This window comes from Macaca mulatta, chromosome 20 (assembly GCF_049350105.2).
Source record: "Macaca mulatta isolate MMU2019108-1 chromosome 20, T2T-MMU8v2.0, whole genome shotgun sequence".
Classification (NCBI taxonomy): domain Eukaryota; kingdom Metazoa; phylum Chordata; class Mammalia; order Primates; family Cercopithecidae; genus Macaca; species Macaca mulatta.
In genome coordinates, this window is record NC_133425.1 from 68,383,000 (window position 1) to 68,408,106 (window position 25,107).

The window sequence follows — 25,107 nt, forward strand, 5'->3', positions numbered from 1 at the left end:
CATAAATACCCCTAAGGAAAATCCACCAGCACGCTCAGTCCTGTCTTGCTGAAGTGCCCCACTGCACTCTTCTGCAGTGCTCTTCTATCTAATAAAACTTTCCTTTTCAAATCTATACTGTAAATTCTTTTTTATCACCTGTAAGCCAATCACTTTCCTTTGCCGGGGCTCTGATACCTCGCCTGGCAGGGATCAGAGAAGTTTGTACAAGGAGCAACAAATAAGATAATTCTACCCAGTGTGAGACCACATTTACATTATTAAAGCAAATAAATATGCAAAAAAGATTCAAGCTATGTTGGAAAAGACCTAAAATTAAATATTTGAGATGAAGTAGGCCGGCCGCGATGGGTCACACCTGTAATCCCAGCACTTTGGGAGGCCGAGGCAGGTGGATCACGAGATCAGGAGTTCGAGACCAGCTTGACCAACATGGTGAAATGCTCCCTCTACTAAAAATACAAAAATTAGCCAGGCACGGTGGTGGGCGCCTGTAATGCCAGCTACTTGGGAGGTTGACACAGGAAAATCACTTGAACCCAGGAGGCAGAGGTTGCAGTGAGCTGAAATCGTAGCACTTCACTCCAGCCTGGGTGACAGAGTGAGACTCAGTCTCAAAAAAAAAAAAAAAAAAAAAGATGAAGTAGGGCATAACATTGCAAATCACTAACTAGATGCAAACTTTGGGTGTGCTTGGGGAGAAGAGAAGAGGGAAGAGAAAGATCTCAGGAATGAACAAAGAAGCTTAAGGGAAAAGTAGCTCAGAACACCACCAATGACAATCAAGTAAAATAAGAAAAAGTATGAGGATGGTTAATTACTACTTCAAGGTAACAGGCTTGGGAGGGAGAAACAGATTAAAATGGCATGTTGAAATTCTGAATGAAGTTGCTAAGACACTTGAACAAAAACACAGTAAATTCACAGAATTGCAGAACTTTGTGTGCAGAGTGAAAAGATGGGAAGAGAACAGTGCTAGCACACTGCATTGGGCTGTTCTTGCCTTGCTATAAAGAAATACCTGAGACTGGGTAATTTATACAGAAAAGAGGTTTAATTGGCTCATGGTTCTGCAGGCTGTACAGGAAGCATGATGCTGGCATCTGCTCAACTTCTGGGGAGGCCTCAGGAAACTTAAAATTATGGCAGAAGGTGAAGGGGGAGCAGGCACATCACATGGAAGGAACAGGAGCAAGAGCAAGAGACAGAGTGAGGAGGAGCCATATCCTTTTAAACAACCGGATCTCAGGAAGACTCACTCACTATGGCAAGGACAGCACCAAGGGGATAGTGCTAAATCATTCATGAGAACTCCACCCCTATGATCCAGTCACCTCCCACCAGGCCCCACCCCCACCACTGGGGATTACATTTCAACATGAGATTTGGGCAGGGACAAGTATCCAAACTATACCAAACACCATCTTTAGAAAACAAGGCACTGGAGCCCAAACTCCACACATGCTAACTCTCCATGAACTGCCAATATGTTCAAGGAGCCACTCACTCTCTCACTTGCAGGTCTAGCATCCAAATCTGCACATGATAGGGATCTTCCACAAGACAGGAGCATGAAAAAGAAATGTAAGAGATAAAAAACAAGAACATATAAAAATAAAAGCTAATGTACTTAGCTCAGAACAAAGAACTAAAAACCAAGGTGTCACTTTAGTCTGAAACTTTTTTTTTCTTTTTTGATGGAGTTTTGCTCTGTTGCCCAGGCTGGGGTACAGTGACGTGATCTTGGCTTACTGCAACATTCACCTCCTGGGTTCAAGCCACTCTCCTGCCTCAGCCTCCTGAGTAACTGGGACTACAGGCGCACACCACCATGTCCAGCTAATTTTTATATTTTTTATTAGAGATGGGGTTTCACCATGTTGGCCAGATTAGCCTTGAACTCCTGACCTTAGGTGATCCGCCCGTCTCGGCCTCCCCGAGTGTTGGGATTATGGGCATGAGCCACTGTGCCCAGCTGGTCTGAAACTTGTAGGACAAAGATATGTAATGAAATCTCTGCAAGTGAGCTGACCAAAGGCCCTTCCTCCTGTTTGGTGTTGATTAGATTCCAGAAGATTTTTTTGGGGGGTTGTTAGATTCCTGTAGCTCATTTTCATTTTATTTCACCTTACTATATGAATGTTCTCTGTGAGTAGGCCAAATCCTGAGGATAAATTATTTCAAAGGATCATCTTGGAATCAGAAGAAAACTATTTGGTAAATTTCTGTTATAATACACTTAATCTGATTCCAGTGCTGAAGGGCCTAGTCTAGGGTTTTCAACTCTAACTTTTTTGTTTGTTTGTTTTTTTGAGAGACAGAGTCTCGCTCTGTTGCCCAGGGTGGAGTGCAGTGGTGTGATCTCAGCTTACTGCAAACTACACCTCCCAGGTTCAAGAAATTCTCCTGCCTCAGCTTCCCAAGTAACTGGTACTACAGGCGTATGCCACTTGGCCCAGCTAATTTTTGTATTTTTAGTGGAGATGGTGTTTCACTATATGTTGGCCAGGCTGGTCTCAAACTCCTGACCTCAGGTGATTGGCCTGCCTCGGCCTCTCAAATCAAATCTTACTTTTTAATAGAGGCTTTTACTGGTATAAGCAGAAGAAAGAGAAAACAATTTTTCTAATACTGTTTGATTTCATTTTTTTACATTTAAGCCTACCGTGATAATTTATTTAGCTGTTAAAAAGTCTTAGTTTTTCATAAACTTCCATAATTTTATAAAACTTACAGTTATCTTCCAAAGTTAATTTGGAAATTAATTTTACACCCCAGAATGCTATTTCCAAGTGAATTAGCATCTTAGGTGGTGGTTAAGTCCCTACGTGGAAATGAAAATCAGTTTTTCCATAATGGAGCAATTTTGTTATATGTATATGTCAGTGCAACAAAACAATTACAATATTAGCAAATACCAAGTAAAAAGTTTCTTCCATTTCATTCTCTTTATTAAGACAGCAGGTATAATGCAAGAGAAATTAATTACAATATAATGCAAGTTCTATACATGTAAATATTTTTTGTCTATTTTATTCACTGCTTTATCCCCAGAACCATACTTGGCACATAACCAGTAAAATCTTGATAAATATTTGATGAATAGATAGCCATTGGAGAATTAGGAGTTTATTGAAGATGTTATGGAGGAGGCCTCCTGGGAATGTCTAAGGGCTTTAAAACTTGATCTCTTAAACTATGGTCAATAATAACAAAATACAGAGAAAGCCAAAGGTTGGTTAATGGATACAAAAGGAGAACTAGATAGCAGGACTGAGTTCTATCTTTCTAAAGCATAACAGAGTGATTATAATTAACAACAATTTATTGTATATCAAATAGCTAGAAGAGTGGATTTTTAATGTTCCCAGCACAAAGAAATGATAAATGTTTGAGGTGATGGATATACTAATTACCTGGATTTGATCATTACATAGTGTATATATGTATTGAAATATGACACAGTATCCCATAGGTATGTACAGTTATTATATACTAATTAAAACTAATAACAAAAGCAAAAATATAGTTTTCCATTCCACATTCAAGTTTTATCTCTAGTTCGTCTACCATAATTACCCATTACCAAGGTCTTTTTTTTTTTAATCCAACACATTTAATGAAGAGGCAGAGAGGGAGACTGAGTTTTCTGAGAATATTTAGTAAATATTGAAAAAGAGAAAAGGGAGAACAAAGATGTTTAAGAAGAGTGTGCGAGGAGCCACTAGAGTTGGACTTGAATAAAATAAAATCAAGCTCCTGGATCAAACTACCAACTCATACTAAGCTTGGTGGGGAACAAGGCAAGATGTTAAATAACACCACAGCCAAACACAGAATGGGAGAAATTCTGTAGGACAAATAACCCAGTGTCTTCAAAGAACAAATGTCATTTTTAAAAGGAGGACAAATTGTTATATATACTTAAGAGACTTAAGAGACATATTGCTAAATGAAGTATGATGGCCTTGTTTGGATCATGATTAGAAAGAGCACCTGTAGACTGGGCTAGGTGGCTCACACCTGTAATCCCAATACTTTGGGAGGCCGAGGTGGATGGATCTTTTGAGGTCAGGAGTTTGAGACCAGCCTGACCAATGTGATAAAACCCTGTCTCTACTAAAAAAATACAAAACCATTAACTGGGCGTGGTGGTGCATGCCTGTAATCCCAGTTACTTGGGAGGCTGAGGCAGGAGAATTGCTTGAACCAAGGAGGCTGAAGTCACAGTGAACCAAGATCGTGCCATTGCACTGCAGCCTGGGGAACAACAGCAAAACCCTGTCTCAAAAACAAACAAACAGACAAAACAAAAACAAAAACAAATCCACCATAACAAAAAACAAACAAAAAATCCACCTGTATAAAGACATTTTTGAGACAATCAGAGAAAATTGAATATGGCTGGGTATTAGGAGGTATTAACAAGTCTTAATATAATTGTATTATCTTTATTCCCTTATCTTTATCTCCTAGAGAAACACAGTGAAGTACTGACAGTAGAAATGATATGATGTCTGAGATCAACTCCAGCAAAACAGATAAACAATAACAGCAAAAGTGTGTGTACGCATGTTTACGTGTGTGTTTGTAGGAGCAGATGCAATGAGATGGGCACCACTGTTGAAGTTGGTGATGATGGATGGGCACCAGTGGGTCCATTATACTACTTTACAGTGTAACTTTTAAAAATCTAAAATTAAAAGTTTAAAAAGTATGGGCCAGGCACGGTAGCTCACGCCTGTAATCCCAGCACTTTGGGAGGCTGAGGTGGGTGGATCACCTGAGGTCAGGAGTTCGAGACTAGCCTGGCCAACATGATGAAACCCTATCTCTACTAAAAATACAAAAATTAGTTGGGTGTGGTGGCGGGTGCCTGTAATCCCAGCTACTTGGGAGGCTGAGGCAGGAGAATCTCTTGTACTCAAGAGGTGGAGCTTGCAGTGCTGAGATCGTGCCACTGCACTCCAGCCTGGGTAACAAGAGTGAAACTCTGTCACAAAAAATTTTTTTTTTTAAATAGTAAGGAAAACAGAAAGAAAAAAACTCCAGGCAACTCTAAAATAATAAGAATGCACACAGAACCATATTTAAATATATATATTTTAAACGTGGGCATGTGTATATTTGTGAGAAAGGGACAGAAGTGTGGCCTCAGAATTTCCAGTTGTGAAAGGTCAAAGAACATAGGCAAGAGGAGCAAGAGGAAGGACGGCTGATTACATCTCCCAGAAGTTTCCACTAGGTGGTACTGTTGTGGTCCTTATTTTATTAAAACTCTGCTGGTTTGACACAGTTGAACTCCCATTCCATAAAACCCTACTTCTGTGTCTTACAAGATTCTACGATCTCCTGGTTCTCCTCTCTTAATTTGAACCTATGTCATGAGAGGGTTCCTCTTCCTGTTTCCTCGTAAAATGTCATTGCTTTCTAGGGTTCCTTCCTTAACCCACTGCTTTCGTCCGTGGTGCTTAAACACTAAAGTGTGTCATAATCATCTGGGGTACATATGAAAAATACAGAAACTTAGGCCCCTATTCTATTTAAATGAACCATCTGGGCCTTTGAAATTGTAACCGAAGGCAGGTCTGGTCGCTTGTTGCTTGCAGAATCCAATAACAAGAGCGAGGAATGATAGAAAGAAAGTGACATTATTTACCAAAACTTGCAGTGGGGAAGTGGCCGGATTCACATCCAAAGTAACCACTTCAAATTTTAGGCTGAGGACAAGGGCTTAAAAAGGGGAACTTGGAATGGGAGGCATGTGAGAAGGATAATGAGTACAAGGTCTGCGTGTCTTGTTCCAGTGGCTAACTTGAGCGGTGGTCCACTTGGAGTGTGGGCTGGTATCATCTCAACAATGGCCAGGTTGTTGACTAACTGCCTTGAATTTCTGGAATTTCGCCTCTAGGTCCCTATGCTTGGTGTGTTTCAAGATTAGCCCCTGGAATTCCTAAGTAATCACATAATTAGATACCAGCATATAGTTAGATAAATGTGCATGTTGTAAGGAAATGTATGGTGAGAAAGCGAGGGATGTGGTGTTTCAAAGAAAGTAAATTTCAAGGCTATATTTTAAGACTAAGGAGAAGAAAACAATGATACATGCAGTAAGCTTCAAGGTTATATCTTCTTTATTTTTTGAGACGGAGTCTCACTCTGTCGCCCAGGCTGGAGTGCAGTGGCGCGATCTTGGCTAACTGCAAGCTCCACCTCCTGGGTTCATGCTATTCTCCTGCCTCAGCCTCCCGAGTAGCGGAAACTACAGGTGCCTGCCACCATGCCTGGCTAATTATTTTTTATTTTTAGTAGAGACAGAGTTTCACCTGTTAGCCAGGATGGTCTCTATCTCCTGACCTTGTGATCCGCCGGCCTCAGCCTCCCAAAGTGCTTGGATTACAGACGTGAGCCACTGCGCCTGGCCAAGGTTATATCTTGAGACTAGGGAAAAAACAGAAAAAAGAAAAAAAGGTTTTAAAATGCATTTTCAGGCTAGGCTGTTTGGTTACAAATTCTCTGTTGGCTTGGTGTGATCCCATCTGGTCTTACATCTTTATCCACCCATATCACTACCTCTGCCCTACACTTTCCCCTGGGCCTCAGACGATATGTCCAACTAGATGTGTTTCCATGCAGACACCAAAAATTCATTATTGCTTGTCCACCTCTCCCTTTGAAACCTCATCATCTACTCAGTTATCCCAGGCAGAACCCAGTGTAATTTTAGCCTTCCTCCTCTGACTCACCAAATAATTAGAGTTACAATTCTGATAATGGTTTATATTAATTGAGTTTGATGTAGAACAAGTGTACTCTCACATGCTGCTAGTAAAGGGGAAATTGGTACAAGCTGAAAACCTGCATCTGACACAGAGACTTAAGAGATATATCGTTAAATGAAGCATGAGGACCTTGTTTAGGTCATGATTAAAATAAACCACCGGTAAAAATATATTTTTGAGACAGTTAGGGCAAATGGATTAGAGGATATTAAGAATTGGGTATTAGCTGGGCATGGTGTATTAGAGGATATTAAGAATTGTTATTAGCTGGGCATGGTGGCTCATGCCTATGATCCCAGCACTTTGGGAGGCTGAGGCAAGGGATCGCTTGAGCCCAGGAGTTCAAGACCAGCCTGGGCAACATAGCAAGGCCCCATCTCTAAAACATTAAAAAAGGAAAAAAAGTATTAATAATAATAAAGTTGTGTTATATTTTTGCTTATACCACCTGGTCTGGTGTCAGTTATTGACTGAGGCGAAATGTGTGATATCCAATGACTCAGCAAATTCACTTATAGGTATGTTTAAGAAAGATAAGAGCTCATAATTATCTTATCTTTAAGAAAGATAAGATAATTCACTTATAGGTATGTTTAAGAAAGATAAGAGCTTATGTTTAAGAAAGATAAGAGCTTACCAGACGTGTGAAAATTTTTATTGCAATTATTCATAAATAATCTTCAAGGTTATCCATAAGAGCCAAAAAGTAAAAAAAAAACTAAATGTCCATCACAGTAGATTTTTTTGGGTAAAAAAAATGTGGTTTATTTAACAATGAACCATTAAACAATGATAAAAATGAATGAACTATAGTTATGTCCAATAAATGAATCTCAAAGATATTATATTAGATGAAAGAAACAAGCTGCATGGTTCTATTACAATGTGATTCCATTTATACAAAATTTAAAAACAGGTAAAGCTAAGGTTATGGAGGTCAGAAGAGCGATTATTTTGGGGAGGCTATCAACTAGGAAGGGGTATAGGAGAGAAGTTTCTGGGGTGCTGGGGATATTCTTTATCTTAATCTGGTTGGAGTTACATATATAAATATTCATCAAGTTGTACACTTGAGATTTGTACTCTTTACTGAACTTAAATTATACCTCATCTGGGCACAGTGGCACGTGCCTATATTCCCAGCTATTTGAGAGGCTGATTGGGGAGAATCACTTGAGTTCATAAGTGCAAATCCAGCCTGGGCAACATGGAGAGATCCCTACTCTAAAAAATAAAAATAAACCTCAATAAAAATGAAACAATCAATTAATTAGAAATGTAGTAAATGTTTACAATAAGTTAGACATGAAAATAAGTTATTTTCATATGTTGTTTAATCCTCTCAACAGCCTACAAAGTAAGTATTAATATTGTACTTATTTTATAGGTGAGAAAATTGAAGGCACAGAGAATCTAGGTAGCTTGCCCCAAATCACAGTTAATCAATGGAGGCTTGGAAACATTAGTTTGACTTAACATTTTTCAACTTCTTCTTCACTATGAGACATAGAACTACGTATCTGAGGCAGTGATAGAGTGCTTATGTGTGTATACTGAGGCCGAACTATCATGGTTTGAATTCTGGCTCTGCCACATAGGAGCTGTGCATGACTTTGAGCACGTTATTTAATCTTTCTGTGTTCAATTTCCTCATCTGTAAAATGGGAATGGTATCATCATATAAGGTTCTTTGGCCCTTATTTCAGAATTTGATGATTTTTCCTCTTACAGTTACTGTTGCTCTTCTCTCTCTCTTTCTTCCTGAAGGGACTGAGGTCAGACAGCTTGTGTCCATGGTATGAGAGCATAGAAAGGCATATTGGGACTTGGAATACCATCTAGTATATTGTTCTGGAAAGCCAGTTTGACATGGTGGAAAGAATCCAGGGTTTAAGTCTTAAGTCTGCTACCTATGATATGCTGTGGCCTTACTGAAACTCTTTGAGTCTTGATTTTCTCTTACTCATGATTCATTCTGCATTGAGTGCCTATATTATCTGCCTCACTCTCCCTTATAGTAAGGGAGTATAATCATTTATGTCCAACTCTTTATTCATCAAAAAATGCTTATTGATCATGAACTGTGTTATAAACACTATTCTAGAAACTCGGGATACAGTCATGGCCAAGATAGAAAAGCCTCTTTCTTGAGGAGTTTACACGCTGCAGAAAGCCTGAGGGTTGCTCGTGAAGACCTGGGTCATGGTCCCATTTGTCCAGACTTGTGTTATGGAAGTCCCAACCAAACAACAAGTCCAGCTCGTCATCCCCTCATCCTGGAAGTCGTCAGCTCATGATGAGCTAGCCATTTTGGCACTCTGATCTCCTAAGAACCAACCCTGAACTGCCACCAGGCTTTGCTTATACTATCTGGTCTGGTAGTAACAAGTGTACAGATGCCCAAACCCACTGAGGTTTATAACCATTTTCAAATGTTTTAATTAAAAAGGTTGAGCACTGGATTAACTCCAGAGCCAATTCAGGCTCAATTCCTAAGCTATTAATAATCACTAATATCTAGTGAGTGTAATAATTACTAATATCTAGTGAGTGTTTAGTATGTACTAGACACTGTACTGATTTACATGTACTAACATCTAATCCTCACAACGATCCCGGGAATAAATATTATTATTATCCTAATTTTAGAAATAAGGAAATAGTGACACTTACAGGTTAAGTAATGTACCAAAGGTCACAGAGTGGTCCTTTGGCCTTTGAAACAAAGCATCCTGATGCCAGGCTGTGCTCCTTACCAATGTGTCATACTGTTGTAAAGGAGATGGGACTGAGAAACTCTAAGTCCCCTGTTTGTTTTGTAATTCTGTGACAGTGATCACAAACCTTTTGACAGTCCAGCAAAATTCTGGCCAGAGTTCTCTTTTGTGGACCCAGAAAGCCATAGGCACTAACACTGTAGAGCTATCTCTCTTACCAAGCTTGGGATAGCATATGCCCTGTGCTTTTGGCATTTTCTTTTTCATTTAGAGGGCAAGGAGGGCAAGGGTCTGAGGAGTCTTGAATGTTGACTTGGACTCCAGGGGTAGTGGCAAACCATTGGAGGTTACAGCGCATAGAATTAAAGACACCCAGAATGGTATAATCTGACTGGTTCATTTTACAGAAAACAAAAGCTGCTCACAGACACAAGAATCTTCCTCAATGGCCTGTGAGTGGCAGAGCTTGTGAAAGGAAGTTGATTCACTGCGAGTGAACCAGAACTCAGGAAGACCAGTAAGTATCTAGGAAACAACACCACCATCTAGGCCTGTGGTGACGGCGGTATTATCATGAATTCCTTCCTGACAGTCAAATGCTTCCGGGCAGAGGCGATAGTTTTCCTGACCCACCCAAATGGATAATGACCCAGGCGTGATGTTCTTCAGGAGAGAAAAAAGTGTGTACGAGGAAAGGAAGGGGATGTCTCCCAATCGTAAACACCGAGATGCGGACAAGTTGCACCTTAGAAAGAGCAGCCGTGCGCATGACGCACTTCCGGCCTCCAAGCGACCCACGCTGGTGACGCTTTTGGCTCCTAGCGCCTCTGGCTAGTAGTGCACTTCTGGCCTCTGTTTTGAGTACGCGCTCAAAGGGGCCAAGGTGCAAGGACTCACGGTTCGGCGGAGCTTGGGTTGGGAGTGAGACAGCATAGCAGTCCAGACTGGTCCCTTGAGCATAGCTCAAACGAGGGGACGGGGAAGGGCGTCACTGTACAACTGTGGCTGTGTGGGACCTGGGTTTGCTTCTTGGAGGCTGTACAGCTGCAAGCTTTACTGCGTACACACTGGAGCTGCAGAAAGAAGCCCCCAAGGATGGGAGGATGACAGAAATGTCTGCAGATGGCACTGGAGCCAACTAAGAGATGGCCCCACTCTTAGTTGGGGACGGCTTAAGTCTTTAACCAAGGCTGTTACAGTGTCCGTTTCTTTTGAAGAGGCAGATTTGGAGACCTGTGTACAAACAAATATCATTGTCTCGTAGTCTTTTTTATGTTTTTGTTTGTTTTGTTTTGTTTTTGAGACCAAGTCTTGCTCTTGTCACCCAGGCTGGAGTGCAATGGCACCATCTCTGCTCACTGCAACCTCCGCCTCCCGGGTTCAAGTGATTCTCCTGCCTCAGCCTCCCGAGTAGCTGGAATTACAGGCGCCTGCCACCACACCCGGCATAAGCCACCGGGCCCGTCTAATTTTTTGTATTTTTAGTAGAGATGGGGTTTCACCATGGTAGCCAGGATGGTCTCGATCTCCTGACCTTGTGATCTGCCCACCTCGGCCTCCCAAAGTGCTGGGATTAGAGGCGTGAGCCACCGTGCCCGGCCACAAGATACTCTTTAGAAGGGAATCTCTCAACACTTAAAAAAATCTAAGCAATAGGCCGGGCGCGGTGGCTCATGCCTGTAATCCCACCGGCTGGGCGTGGTGGCGGGTGCCTGTAGTCCCTGCTACTCGGGAGGCTGAGGCAGGAGAATGGCATGAACCCAGGAGGCAGAGCTTGCAGTGAGCCGAGATCACGCCACTGCACTCCAGCCTGGGCAACAGAGCGAGACTCCGTCTCAAAAAAAAAAAAAAAAAAAAAAATGCCATAATCATATACCATACTCTGGGTGTCATGATGTGATAATACTCATAGCTTCAGTTAAAGATAGTGTAAGAGTTAGAGGGAGAGCTGGATAGTTAGGCTGTGAGGTAACCAGAAAGAAAAGTGGTTCCCATTGGAATCTAAGGAATGGTCGAAGCTTGAAAGTAATTATGTTTGATGGTAGAGACTGTGACAGACATGAGTATGAGTATTGTATTAGTTCGTTATCACAGTGCTATACAGACATACCTGAGACTGGGTAATTTATGGAGAAAAGAGGTTTAATTGGCTAACAGTTCCACGGGCTGTACAGGAGGCATGGCTGGGGAGGCCTCAGGATACTTACAATCATGGTGGAAAACAAAGGGGAAGTAGGCACAATCTTCACATGGCCACCAGGAGAGAAATAGCAAAGGAGGAAATGCAACACACTTCAAAACAACCAGTTCACATGAGAACTCACTATCATGAGAACAGCAAGGGGGAAATCCGCCCCCATGATCCAATCACCTACCACTATCCTCCTCCCCCAACACTGAAGATCATAATTCAGCATGAGATTTGCCTGGGGACATAGTGCCAAAACATATCAAGTATACATTTCCTTAGAGGTGATATATTGGCTGGGGAGATATGTTGATGTGAATTAGCTATTATTTTTTTTTTTTTTTTTTTTTTTTTTTTTTTTTTTTTTTTGAGACGGAGTCTCGCTCTGCCGCCCAGGCTGGAGCTCAGTGGCCGGATCTCAGCTCACTGCAAGCTCCGCCTCCTGGGTTCACGCCATTCTCCTGCCTCAGCCTCCCGAGTAGCTGGGACTACAGGCGCCCACCACCTCACCCGGCTAGTTTTTTTTGTATTTTTTAGTAGAGACGGGGTTTCACCGTGTTAGCCAGGATGGTCTCGATCTCCTGACCTCGTGATCCGCCCGTCTCGGCCTCCCAAAGTGCTGGGATTACAGGCTTGAGCCACCGTGCCCGGCCGTGAATTAGCTATTATTATTAATAATCTTGAAAACTCTCTGGGAGACTTTCTAGACAAATGAGAGTGGAAATTTTCTTCCTTCCCACTCCCTGAAAAACAAAAACAAGTTATTCCCAACTCTTTTTGTTTTTTATTTTAGTGTTCTCATCTTCTGCCCAAGAATATATTCAATTCTTCACCAAGTAAACACACAGGTTCCCATGTTTCTAAAGCCTAATAAAATTAACAATAAAAACTTGTTTTTGTTTTATATCCAGACTTAGTAGTCATTTATGTAATGTAAATATCCAGAATAGGCAAATTTATAAAGTAAGAAAGTGGTTGTCTAGAATTGGGGGAAGAAGAGAGGTGTGTACATGTGTGTCTGTTAATTTTCTATTGCTGCTGTAACAAATTGCCATTAGTGGCTTAAAACAACACTAATTTATCTGTTTTGGAGGTCAGAAATCCAAAGTGGGTCTCACTGGTATAAATTCAGGATTTAGCCTAAGGAGAGAATGTTTCCTTGCCTTTTTCATCTTCTGGAGGCCATCCACTTTCCTTGACCCTTGGCCCCTTCCTCCATCTTCAGAGCCAGTGAAGTTGGGCCAAGTCCTTCCTGTGCTGTCATCTTTGTGGTTCTCTTTCAATTCCCTCTTTCACATTCAAGAACTCTTACGATTACTCTGGACCCACCTGAATAATCCAAGATAATCATTTTTTTTTAAGACAGGGTCTCGCTTTGATGCCCAGGCTGGAGTGAAGTGGCTCAATCAAGGCTCACTGCAGTCTTGACCTCCCAGGCTCAAGTGATCCTCCCAACTCAGCTAGTAGCTGGGACTGCAGGCATGTGCCCACACCTGGTCAATTTTTGTTCCTTTTTGGATTTTTTTTTTTTTTTTTTGGTAGAGACAAGGTTTTGTCATGTTGCCCAGGCTGGTTTGAACTCCCAGGCTCAAGTGATCTGCCCACCTGGGCCTCCCACAGTGCTGGGATTACAGATGTGAGCCACTGTTCCTAGCCCCAAGATAATCTTAAAGTTGGCTGACTAGCAACTTTAATTCCACCTGCACCTCAATTTCCCTTTGTCATGTAACCTAACATACTCACAGGTTCTAGAGATCAGGACATAGACATTTTTGAGGAGAACAAAACGCCATTCTGCTTACCAGAGGGAAAGTGAACAGTGACTGCTGATGGTTATGCGGTATCCTTTGGGGAGATGAAAGTGTCCTGAAATGGATTGTGGTGATGCTTGCACAAGTCTGTGAACATACTGAAACCTACTTCATTTTATACTCTGCATGGATGAATTGTATGGTGTGTGAATTAAATGTTAATAAGGCAGGTGTGTGTGTTCAGTATTTCTAAAACTAAATTCTTTCCCTTTCTTGTCTGAAACCAGCTCCTCTTCTTCAATTCCTGATCTCAGCTAATGGCACCTTCATCTATCAGGTAATCCAAAATTCATGGCCATCACAAATTTCTCTGGCTGCCTTGTATTCAGTCATTTAAAAAAATGTCCACCGTTTTCACTTCCTAAATAGTTACTTAATATATCCCTCTTCAGACCTGGTCTTTCTTTCTTTCTTTTTTTTTTGGAGATGGAGTTTCGCTCTTATCGCCCAGGCTGGAGTGCAATGGCGCAATCTCAGCTCACTGCAACCTCCACCTCCCTGCAACCTCCACCTCCCAGGTTCAAGCAATTCTCCTGGCTCAGCCTCCCAAGTAGCTGGGATTACAAGCGCCCACCATTACGCCCGGCTAATTTTTGTATTTTTAGTAGAGGCGGGATTTCACCACGTTGACCAGGCTGGTCTCAAACTCCTGACCTCAGGTGATCTGCTGGCCTTGGCCTCCCAAAGTGCTGGGACTACAGGCTGAGCCACCGTGCCCGGCCCACTGACCTGGTCTTTCTTAACGTGTCTGGGTCTTTACCTCTAAGGAGGGCAGCTTTTTTGTCCAACTTCCCTTTGGCAATCTGATGACACCTTCAAAACCAATGAAAATACAATTAAACAGTTTTTTAGAATTTGTGATACAGAAATGTAAGTGCATCTTTACCAATGTGATGAAATGAAATGACAAGACTTAAAGGTGGGCCTCTAACAACAAGAATAATTTCAAATTAGTGACGAGAATAGCCATATTCTGAGATCTGCATCAACTGTAATGTGATATGAAAATATCTGTGATTTCTATCGGTGACAGTCACATGTGCGGCCGATACTACTGTAGTTTGTTGCCAACATATAACAGAAGAAAATGCTAAATTTCGGTTAGAGATTAGCGAAAACAATGATATACTTTCTTTCCTATTCAAGGTCTCTGAGGATCCCCGGGGGTGAAACTCCTCCTGGGGGGTAAAAGCACACAACCACTGAGAAGAGCGCTGCGGCATCCTAGAGAGGACGCGTGTGAGGCTGGGTGCAAGGCAAACGTAGTGACGCACTTCCGTTCACGGACCGCTTTCTGTTTTTCCTGAGGTGAGTGTTGGGATTTGTCGCCCAGGAGTCCTTGTTAGGCTCAGGCACTTCACCTGTAGAGAAGGCAGTCGGCTTCGTCCCTGATGCCTCAGTGGAGGGAGACAGGGCGGCCCCTCCAGGTCCCGGCAGCGGAGGCTGCTCGCGGCCCGTCCCGGTCTCCATCTGATGCCTTCGCTCCCCCTCGCCCGCGTCGGCGCCTTGGGAAATGTAGGCTGTGGATATGGGTGGCTGGATTGAAGGGATGCCTGTGTTCTCGACGCCGTCCAAACCCATCTGCTCATTGGGCCACAGCTGCTTGCTGAGCAGCAATGTGCCAGTTGCTGCTCTAGATTCCGGGGATGCAGCGGTGAATGAGGCAGGGCGTGGGCCCCGCCCCCAGGAAGCTTTCCGCCCAATGGGAAAGTCATATATTAATCAAATCTGGTCATTTCACTCCACCTGCCCGTGACTTAGTGCATGTAGATCGAAGACCAAGTTCTTGACTTGCGCAAAGCGTGGCTTTGTCCCTTGTGACTTCTTCAGCAACATCTAGCAGCACACTCTCCCTTGACTGCTACTACAGTCTTCTTGATCCTTGACTTCTAGAACATGATTTTGCGTATGCTGTTATTTTGTAAAGATTTCCTTCATACCTTAGTTAATTTATATTCTTAAGCTTTCCCATCCAGGTTAGTTTCCCCTGGCAGTGATAAGTTGTGAACTTAAAAGTTATTTGAGATAATCTTGATTAATGTGTGTTTCCTTTAGACTAAGCTCTGTGCGGGACGGGGTTGTGCCCCTTCTCTCTACTTCATCTCGTGTGTCACACGTGGCCTTGTATGAAATATGTATGAGATAAATATTTGTTGAATGAAGAAAGCACAAATCAATATATAATTTCAAACTGGGTTAAGTGGCATATAGGAAAAGGAATACGGCATGAGTGGAGCGTTTAACAAGGGCACCTGACCTGGTCTGTAGAGAGATCATGATGCGAAGATGAAGGGTGGCTAGATTACTGGAGAGAATGGCAGGCGGAGAATCTCAGTTACAATGGTTCTGAGGTTGGAGAAGAGTAGTTCATACAGAAGAAACAGCAGGTATGAAGGTCTTGAGTTAGCATAGAGGAAACAAGGCCATTGTAACTAAACTAAGGGAAAAGAGGAGGGTAGTACAAGATGAGGCTCACAGAAAACAGCATCATGCATTGAGTCCCTGTAGGGAAGATAATGGCTTTTTATAGAATATTGCTGTTTAGAATACAAAGTGTCTGTAAGAGATGATATAGTTAAAACAATAACCCAGATGTCTTAGTGTGTTGAGGTGGCCCTTCAGGGTCCTTTGGTAATCAGTTTCTGGTTTTCACAGCCCTTGAATGGGGCAGTGAACAAAAAAGATGCCTGCTCCAGGTCCAAGTAAAGGAAGACTTACTCTGAGATTTTTTTCCTGAATTTTCTTGGCTATTCTTGTCTATTATTTTATATTAACCTTAAAATCATTTTGCCAGCTTCTAAAAGCATTCCTGTTAGGATTACTATTGGACAGAATTTAGTATAGTTATTAAAGACATGACTTGATGGGGTGTGGTGCCTCATGCCTGTAATCCCATCACTTTGGGAGACTGAGGTGGGCGGATCGCTTGAGGCTGGTAGTTTGAGGACTAGCCTGGGCAACATGATGAAACCCCATCTCTACTAAAATTACAAAAATGAGCCAGGTGTGGCAGCACATGCTTGTAATCCCAGCTACTTGGGAGGCTGAGGTAGGAGAATTGCTTGAACCCGGGAAGCAGTGGTTACAGTGAGCTGAGATCGCGCCATTGCACTCTAGCCCAGGTGACAGCAAGACTCTTGTCTCAAAAAACAAACAAAGAAACAAACAAAAACATGACCTTTGAAGCCTGGTAGATCTAGTGTGGGATCTGAGTTCATCCATTCACCAGCTGAGTGATCTTGGTAGAAGAAATTATTCTGTTAGCCTTGTCTTCTCATTTGGGAAAAATTAAAGGTTCAAAAGATTGTTGTGAGGACTAAATAAGAGAATATGTATTTTTCATCCAAAAACATGATACTTGCTGTTTTTAACCTTTTATGTTCTCAGTCAAATTAATTTTAAAAATAGAGGTCTGAGATTCTTCTTGTTAGGTTTTGCTCTGAGTTTATTGGTGTCTTTTGCTTGTTCTGCTCTTCATTTAGCTTGGTGTTGGTGAGGACATGCTCTGGTGTCCTAGGACAAGTTATTTATTCTTTCAAAATCTTTTTCCTCAGAATTAAAAACCTCATGGTATGATGTGGATTAAAAAGTACATATTTATACACCACTTACCCTGTGAGCATTTAGTAAGTGATTGCTGCTTGTTATTGGCAGATTTATTGCTTTAAAGAGAGCATTTTACTGGGCTGAGCTCACTGTTGGTTCTCTCTGTTTCTTCCTTCAGCCTTTGCCTGCTAGAGGGAGCCCAGGTCATGGCAGCCATACCTCTGAAAACTCGACACCAGGTGAGCAGTGGATTCCTGAGGTCAGCTTTATGGAGGTCTGATTTGAAGGAAATGAGGGGTGGTGGGAGGTGGATAAAGGTGATTCTGGCAAGTCTTAGGGCCAAAACAGTAGGAAAACCCCTGAGCCCAGGAGTTTGAGACCAGCCTGGGGAACGTGGCAAAACCCTGTCTCTACAGAAAATACAAAGATTAGCCAGGCATGGTGGTGTGTACCTATAGTCCCAGCTACTCAGGAGGCTGAGGCGGGAGGATCACCTGAGCTGGGAGGTCGAGGCTGCAGTGAGCTGAGATTGTGCCACTGCACTCCAACCTGGGTGACAGAGTGAGACACTGTCAAAAACCCTATTCTTTTCTGTTCAAAAAAGAACAACAAAAAAAAAAGAGAGAGAGAGAGAGAACCGAAACCAAAAGAAAAAAAACCCAAGAAGCATGAGGCTTGGTTGGCAGAAGCTGTTACAGATTGTCTTGGAGCTATAAAGATGAGCTAAAAGAGCTACCCAGCAGCAGTTTAATTCTAGAAGCATCATTTTCTAGGAAAAGCCATCGAGGAGCAGAGTGGATTGTGCCAGGAGAGTCTGAGCTCCCTCTACAGGATGCTCTTCAGCACAGGCAGCGCAGCCCTTTATACAAGAATCGAATGGGAGTTGGATGAGATAGGCCCATCAGTGCAAACCATGACTCTGTGCTTGTTTCATGGGCATAAGGTTTGGGGCAGGGTGAACACATGTGGGAACAGATAGATTGGCTGGGAATAGGGAGTACCTAATAGGAACAGATGGGTTCTGTGATACCATTTGAAGCAAATTGTCCACTTGTAGGTACAACACTAAAAGACTGAAAATATTTACTAAATCAAAGAGATTTTTGCCCTAGGAAGGTTAACTAATAAGAGACTTTTTTCCTAGGGTTTAACAAATGTTAAATAACATTTTATGACAGTAAATTTTATATCCTAATGGAAGCTTTTCTGGTAGTGAGAGAAGTTCCAGATTTTTCATTGTAAAAATAGTCATATAATGGTCTAATATCCAGTTCTTTCACCTTTTCTCATTACCCATTCCTCACAGGACTTTCCCTCAAGCCCCTACCTGTCCCCTCTGCCCCACAGTCTGGCCCGGAGCCAGAGGATTGGCTCTGTGGCAGCAGGAACCTGTTGTTTTAGGAGATGGTGACCTTCGAGGATGTGGCTGTGCACTTCACCAAGACAGAATGGACTGGACTTTCCCCTGCCCAGAGGGCCCTGTACAGAAGTGTGATGTTGGAGAATATTGGGAACCTGACTGCTTTGGGTAGGGCCATTTTCCTCCTAGGACTCAGATCTGTACTTTTCCAGTTTCCTTCCTTCTTTTACAGCCTGGGAGGAGGGGTGTGGAGTGGAGAGGAGAGGTTGTCTCTTGTGTCCTCCACTGAGTGACTGCAGAGCTGAGGCTCAGTGACCAACTTCAAAGATTGCTGGGTAGGGAGAGGTCTTGGGTCACTTTGGTCTCTCAATGAAGGGAATTACTGTCCCCTGATAAGAGTATGTCCCATCTTCCATGGGGCTTCCAAGGTAGTAGTTGTTGTCTGGGGAAGGGCATGTCCCCTTCCCTGTGTTTGCTTATACCTTGTGGATCTCACTGACTTACTTATCCTTGAGTGTTTTTTTTAGGAAGAAGTAACAAATGCTCAGTTTCCTCTTGATCAGAATCTCTTTGGCCTTCTCCAGTTGAGAACCCTCTTCTATGAGTCTTATTCTTACTGAGACTCCTGGGATTTTCCTTCTTTTGACACAGCAGATACAGGGCTGAAAAGTACCATTTTCTTCTGTTTTCAGGGTACCCAGTTCCCAAACCTGCACTGATCTCACTTCTGGAGGGAGGGGATATGGCTTGGGGCCTGGAAGCACAGGATGATCCCCCGGCAGAGAGGACCAAAAACATCTGTAAAGGTAGGTGAGGCAGATTTAGAACCAACAACTGTAGAGTTTTATGGAGCACTATATTTTAAAATGAACCATGCTGGGCAGGATTTAAATAAAATAGATGATTTCACCTAATAGGTAAAATATGAAACCTTTTCCACCAATCTTAACTCTTAACAACATGTAATCACTCAGTATGTCTCATCTGCAATCCTTGAATCCGTTGCTCCTTTCTGAGTTTCAACATTGCCTACCTTAGTTGTCCTCCTTGGTTGGGATGGATTTATTCAGGAGCAGTGTTTGAGCAACTTGCCATGTACCGAACTTTGTTTAAGAAGTTCTGGAAGATACAAGTTATGGAGACAGATGTAAAAAGTGAAAAAGAAAAGTATTAAGTGCTATTGGGAATGGGATGGAGAATGTGAAGGTAAAATGGGCCAGATCTTCCCAAAAGTTGGCCATAAATGGGGAGAGTTGCGTCATATAACACTAGGAAGTCATGGCATGGGAGGAGCTTTTTGAATTCATAGGAATTCAGAGCTGAGCACAGAGTGTGAGGTTCCTTTAGAATAGGCAAGTGGATAACTAGAGCAGGCCATTGAGAAGGTGGGTGGAGAGTCTGAGATAAAAGACAGGTCTGAAAGGGTACTCTAACACAGCTAGGTTGAAATGACCCCCAGGAAGAAAAAAGGAAGGCTGAATCTTAACCATTAAGGGATATTTAATTTCAGTGAGAGAAGAAAGAGAAAGTAGACAGTCAAATAGTCTGATGGGGGCCACCAAGAGCAAATAGTGAGATTGAAGGCAGAGGCAGGAGTTTCAGAGCAGGTGGTTTGCAGAGAGCAAGTAACATGGAAAATGGTGAAGCTGGCACAGCACTTCAGCCTCTTATTCTAAGAATCTGAAAAAGAATCATCAAGACAATTGAGAACCTGGTGGTCTGTTCTCACATGCTTCCTCTCTCTGGTGATGATTCTTTTTCAGACTCTTGATTACCATGTTTACTTCAATCTCAGATTACTCCTCTCCCAACATTCTCCTTCGGGGTTCCCTTACTTACACTCATACGATGAACTTGATTAACCATCACATGAGTCCCAGGTAACCCAAATTAATGTTAAAACCAAGCCCAACATTTCATATAAAATAGATTGACTTTAACTCATTCAAAATGTCATCCAATCTTTACGAACACAAATGCCATTTTATGGGCTGTTTGTCTCCTTTTTGCTGATAGGAGAAAGAATACTATCAGTCTAGGTGTGTCTAAGTAAACTGTTCATCCCTTTTCAAATAGTCTAGGATGGTAGTTTCTCTGCATGTTTGAGTTTCAGCAGTTTTAGGGCATTTCCTCATCGTATGTAGTCCATCTGTGGGTCTGCAGTTAAGAACCTCTGGACTAGGTAATCTTACAACATATTAAGAATAATGCTCTCTAAGCACTTCTATGTTTTTCTTTTTCTCTGTCTTGCCACAACCCAGTGTCCTTAATGTTCAATGTCTTAAGTCTTTTGGGACATCTGCAGGGTGTGAGTTTTTAAAAAGAAAAACAATTCATCCTTTGCCTTTGCTTTCTGATTGATGCTGTTCTGTTTCACTTTCTGATGCTGAGTATTGCCAGCCCCAACGTCACTACTTGTTCTTAAGACCTGTGCCTTCGGCATTTTGTAGGCTGTAAGTAGCATCAATTCAAAAGATATTAGATCATGCCAGGGACAACCAGAAGTCATTCAAATATTAGAGTGGAAAAGCTTAGGAAGGAGTCTCATGTGTGATGTGTCCACTGATACTCCGTTCCACCTCGATGTTCTCTGCCTGTGTGATATTTGGCACTTTCATTTTAACAGCCTTTTCTTCCCAGCGTGCTGATGTGAAAGTTGAAATGATCTCTTTTAAAGCCTTACCATTTTCAATGCTCTATTGTTTCTAGCATAGTTCTCAGGTGGCATTATTTGTGTTTTCTATCTCTTATGTCAGATGTTGAGACCAACATTGACAGTGAGTCCACATTAATCCAGGGAATTTCTGAAGAAAGAGATGGGATGATGTCACGTGGTCAGCTGAAGAGTGGCCCTCAGAGAACTGACTTCCCAGAAACATGTAATGTGAAAAAGCACCAGAACATCCCCACAGTGAAAAATACCCGAGGAAAGGTTCCAAGAATCCCCTGTGCAAGGAAACCTTTCATATGTGAAGAGTGTGGGAAATCCTTCAGCTACTTTTCTTACTATGCTAGACACCAAAGAATCCACACTGGGGAGAAACCTTTTGAGTGTAGTGAGTGTGGAAAAGCCTTTAATGGCAATTCTTCATTAATTCGGCATCAGAGGATTCACACTGGAGAGAAACCCTATCAGTGTGAGGAGTGTGGGCGAGCCTTTAATGATAATGCAAATCTGATCAGGCATCAGAGAATCCACAGTGGGGACAGACCCTATTACTGTACAGAGTGTGGAAATAGTTTCACCAGTAGTTCCGAGTTTGTTATACATCAGAGAATCCACACTGGGGAGAAACCCTATGAGTGTAATGAGTGTGGCAAAGCTTTTGTTGGTAATTCACCCCTACTTCGGCATCAGAAAATCCACACTGGAGAGAAACCCTATGAGTGTAATGAGTGTGGCAAAAGCTTTGGAAGGACTTCCCATCTAAGCCAACATCAGCGTATTCACACAGGGGAAAAGCCTTATTCTTGTAAAGTATGTGGACAAGCCTTCAATTTTCATACAAAACTAACTCGACACCAGAGAATTCACAGTGAGGAGAAACCCTTTGGCTGTGTAGATTGTGGAAAAGCCTTCAGTGCTCAGGAACAATTAAAAAGGCATCTGAGAATTCATGCTCAGGAGTCTTCCTATGTATGTGATGAGTGTGGAAAAGCCTTCACTAGCAAAAGAAATCTTCATCAGCATCAAAGAATCCATACTGGAGAGAAACCCTATGAGTGTAGTAAGTACGAGAAGGCCTTTGGAACTTCTTCCCAGCTAGGTCTTCTTGAGCATGTCCACTCTGGAGAGAAGCCTGTGCTGGACATTTGTCGTTTTGGCCTCCCAGAATTTTTTACCCCCTTTTACTGGTAATAGTACACTCCAGTGAAATGTACTGAGTGGATTCCATCTTCTACTCAGGAATGGAATGTGTGACACAGGCCTGACTCAGCCTCTGATCCATCCCTCAAGCCACAGTTACTGATGCAGATGTCAGTAGATGGTCCAGTTAGAGTCCCAGGATTGCAAGAGCTAATAGGAAGAAATATTCTCTGTACCCCCACACCCCCATTGGTTTTAACGCTGAGAAGAACTCCTAGACTCTCACAGAGGCTGAGAATGAAGTCCTCACAGCAAAAAAGCCATCTGAGAATTGGAGAGCAGTCAAAGACTGAAGATAATGTTTGAACAGCCACATTAAACCATGCCTGAAGCTAAAAATACATACGGGTTTTTGAATTGCAGCAGCCAATAAATTCCATTTTCATTTGTTTGGTTTTGGCTTTGGCACGTTTGAGTTAGGTTTTCTTCCTTTGGAACAGAATTTTGACTTAAACAGTGTTGTCAGTGTAGCAGTTGTTTGAAGTCTTCAGGGATAACATACCCGATGGAGAAATGTTTTGTGTGTATGATATGTGGGAAAGTCTTTAGTTATAGTCATGGCAGCTCCTAAACCCCATGATTGTGATGAGATTGGGAAGCCCATTGTAACACTGGAGAGCCCAGGTTATATCAGACACCACCAGTAGATAGAAGTTCTAACAACTTGAGCTCTGTAACAAAAATCTCATTGTACTACAAAATTATGTCTGCACCAGTGACTCCATTCTCAGGAAGAGTCTTAACTGGGAAACTAAAAGCTTTCACTCTTAAAGCTTTCATTTTCTGTTTATTCAGTTTTTTATTTGGAATGGATGCTACTCTAGGCCTTAAACTGGGAAATGCCAGGCTATTGTAGCTATTATAGCTTGGCATTTGCCATCTTAATTCCTAGGACAGCATGCCCACTTTGCCCTTTGCCCTGGCTAGGGAGCCAAGGAAATGCCACGGTTCTCGGTCATAAGACACACTGCAGAGATCTCTCAGTAGGAAAACAGCTGGCCCTTTGGTGATGAATGTAAACTGCACCCTTTTTTTCTCACATGTGCCCTTCTGCTGCCAGCCAGTGTTGGAATCTCCCTACCCAATTCCAGACTTACTTACTTACTCAGTCTAGCACCTGGGTGGCTTCACCACCTCTTCCTTACTTGTCAGCAGATGGATGAGCAGTTGTATCATGTGCTTGGGTTGACCAATGAATGATAGACTTGGGGAATTAAGTAAACACTTTTTAATTGAAGTATAACACAAACACAAAAATGCATGAGTCAGCCAGGCGCGGTGGCTCACACCTGTAATCCCAGCACTTTGGGAGGCTGGGGTGGGCGATTCATGAGGTCAAGAGATGGAGACCATCCTGGCCAACAGGGTGAAACCCCGTCTCTACTAAAAATACAAGAATTAGCTGGGCGTGGGGGTGCGTGCCTGTAGTCCCAGCTACTCGGGAGGCTGGGGCAGGCAAATCGCTTGAACCTGGGAGGCGGAGGTTGTAGTAAGCCGAGATTATGCCACTGCACTCCAGCCTGGCGACAAAATGAGACCCCTTCTCAAAAAATAAAATAAAACCGTGAGTCATGGTTGTACAACTTGAATTTTTACAAAGAACATAGCCTTATACTCGCCAAGATAAATTAATAGAACACAGCACCTTACAAGTCTCCCTGTACCTTATTATAGTCCGTACAGAACCTCTACCCTGACTTCTATCACCAGAAATTATTTTGCCTGTTTTTGTTCTTTTGTGTCAATGGAATCATCAGTACAGATTCATTCTCATTGCTATGTAGTATTCCATTACATTAATATACCACAATTTATTGCTTATTGTTGGTGGGCATTTGGGTTATTTCTAGGGGGATCTTTTTGAAGGCAGAAAATCTGAAAGCCACTCAGAAAAAAAAACCGGTTAAAGTAACCATGGTTAGGGACTGCTTCAAATGGTGCTGCATCAACCCAGCTGCCCTGTAGTAAATAACAGCAGATATATATATATATATATATATATATATATATATATATATATATATATCTTTTTTTGGCACTTAACATGTGACAGAGACTTTCCTAGTCACTACACACATTTACTCAATATGATAACTTTATGAAGAGTGTGCTATAATTAGCTCCATGTTACAGCTGAGAAGACATTAATTAGGTTTCCTAAGGACACAGTAGTGGAGTAGGTATTCAAACACAGGCAGTCTGGTTTCAGAACTCATGTTCTAGCTGTTGTGCAGTATGGCCCTATAGAAGTTGTATGTAAAGTATGTGACACTGTGTCTTGGTAAAGGAAGAGAGATTGTTGGAAGAAACAGATGTGGTCCTTAGGGGTGGAGGCGAATATTAGGATCAAGTCAAGATGGGGAGGCTGCATTTGGTTTCACACAATGGGAGGTGGAGAATTGGCATCAGAGAGGAAATGATAGGTTGAGATAGAATCATAAAATATGTCCAGTACAAACTGTCCCACTAGAGTTGTCATTGAGGGAGGTAGCATGCCTCTAGTGGGGAGAGGATCTGGTTCTTAGCACTGCCTCCCTGTCTTATTGGCTGTGTACCTCTCAGCACCGTCTGAAAATGGATGTCTTCATATCATGTACCTGAACCAGAGAGCTGGCTCCGCTGAGGTCCAAGTGAGCTTTGTACCTGCCGCCCCAACCACCCCACTTCAGCTTTGAGGTATAGGGATAGCTAAGTGAGGTTTGTTTCCTTTTCTCTGTTCTTCACTACTGAGTAGTTAGCTCCCTTGGACCCTGACCCCAGTGCCACTGTCAGGAAGCCCCCTCGAATTGAGTAACTGTCCTTGTATCAGTTATGATTAATGTATTAGTTTGCTTT

The 25,107-nt window shown here is 42.4% G+C and overlaps 1 protein-coding gene and 1 long non-coding RNA gene across 4 annotated transcripts in view; both read left to right on the forward strand.

Annotated features, from left to right (window-relative positions):
- LOC144337693 (uncharacterized) overlaps positions 1-7,205 on the forward strand; it is a 77,666-nt gene extending 70,461 nt beyond the window's left edge. Inside the window, exon 4 of the long non-coding RNA XR_013411122.1 lies at positions 7,093-7,205. This is a non-coding gene — a long non-coding RNA (uncharacterized LOC144337693). The remainder of the gene's footprint in view (positions 1-7,092) is intronic.
- A 7,551-nt stretch (positions 7,206-14,756) lies between these two features.
- ZNF19 (zinc finger protein 19) lies at positions 14,757-22,680 on the forward strand. Of its 3 annotated transcripts, none has more exons than XM_028841168.2 (5): positions 14,757-14,806; positions 17,223-17,283; positions 18,351-18,572; positions 19,097-19,210; positions 21,161-22,680. In XM_028841168.2, the coding sequence occupies exons 3-5, from the start codon at positions 18,449-18,451 to the stop codon at positions 22,261-22,263; spliced, it is 1,341 nt and encodes a 446-aa protein (XP_028697001.2). In that variant the 5' UTR covers positions 14,757-14,806; positions 17,223-17,283; positions 18,351-18,448; the 3' UTR covers positions 22,264-22,680. The 3 variants fall into 3 exon arrangements, with proteins under 3 accessions (XP_028697001.2, XP_028696999.2, XP_077840665.1); XM_028841166.2 differs by having other exon boundaries at positions 18,446-18,572; XM_077984539.1 differs by lacking the exon at positions 18,351-18,572.
- The last annotated feature ends 2,427 nt before the right edge of the window (positions 22,681-25,107 follow it).

Bases quoted from the DNA above. Each gene is read 5' to 3' on its own strand.
- ZNF19 (XM_028841166.2), top strand. From the start codon at position 17,251: ATGGCAGCCATACCTCTGAAAACTCGACACCAG. The intron at 17,284-18,445 runs GTGAGCAGTGGA...CTGTTGTTTTAG, and splicing joins CTCTGAAAACTCGACACCAG to GAGATGGTGACCTTCGAGGA. The intron at 18,573-19,096 runs GTAGGGCCATTT...TTCTGTTTTCAG, and splicing joins TGGGAACCTGACTGCTTTGG to GGTACCCAGTTCCCAAACCT.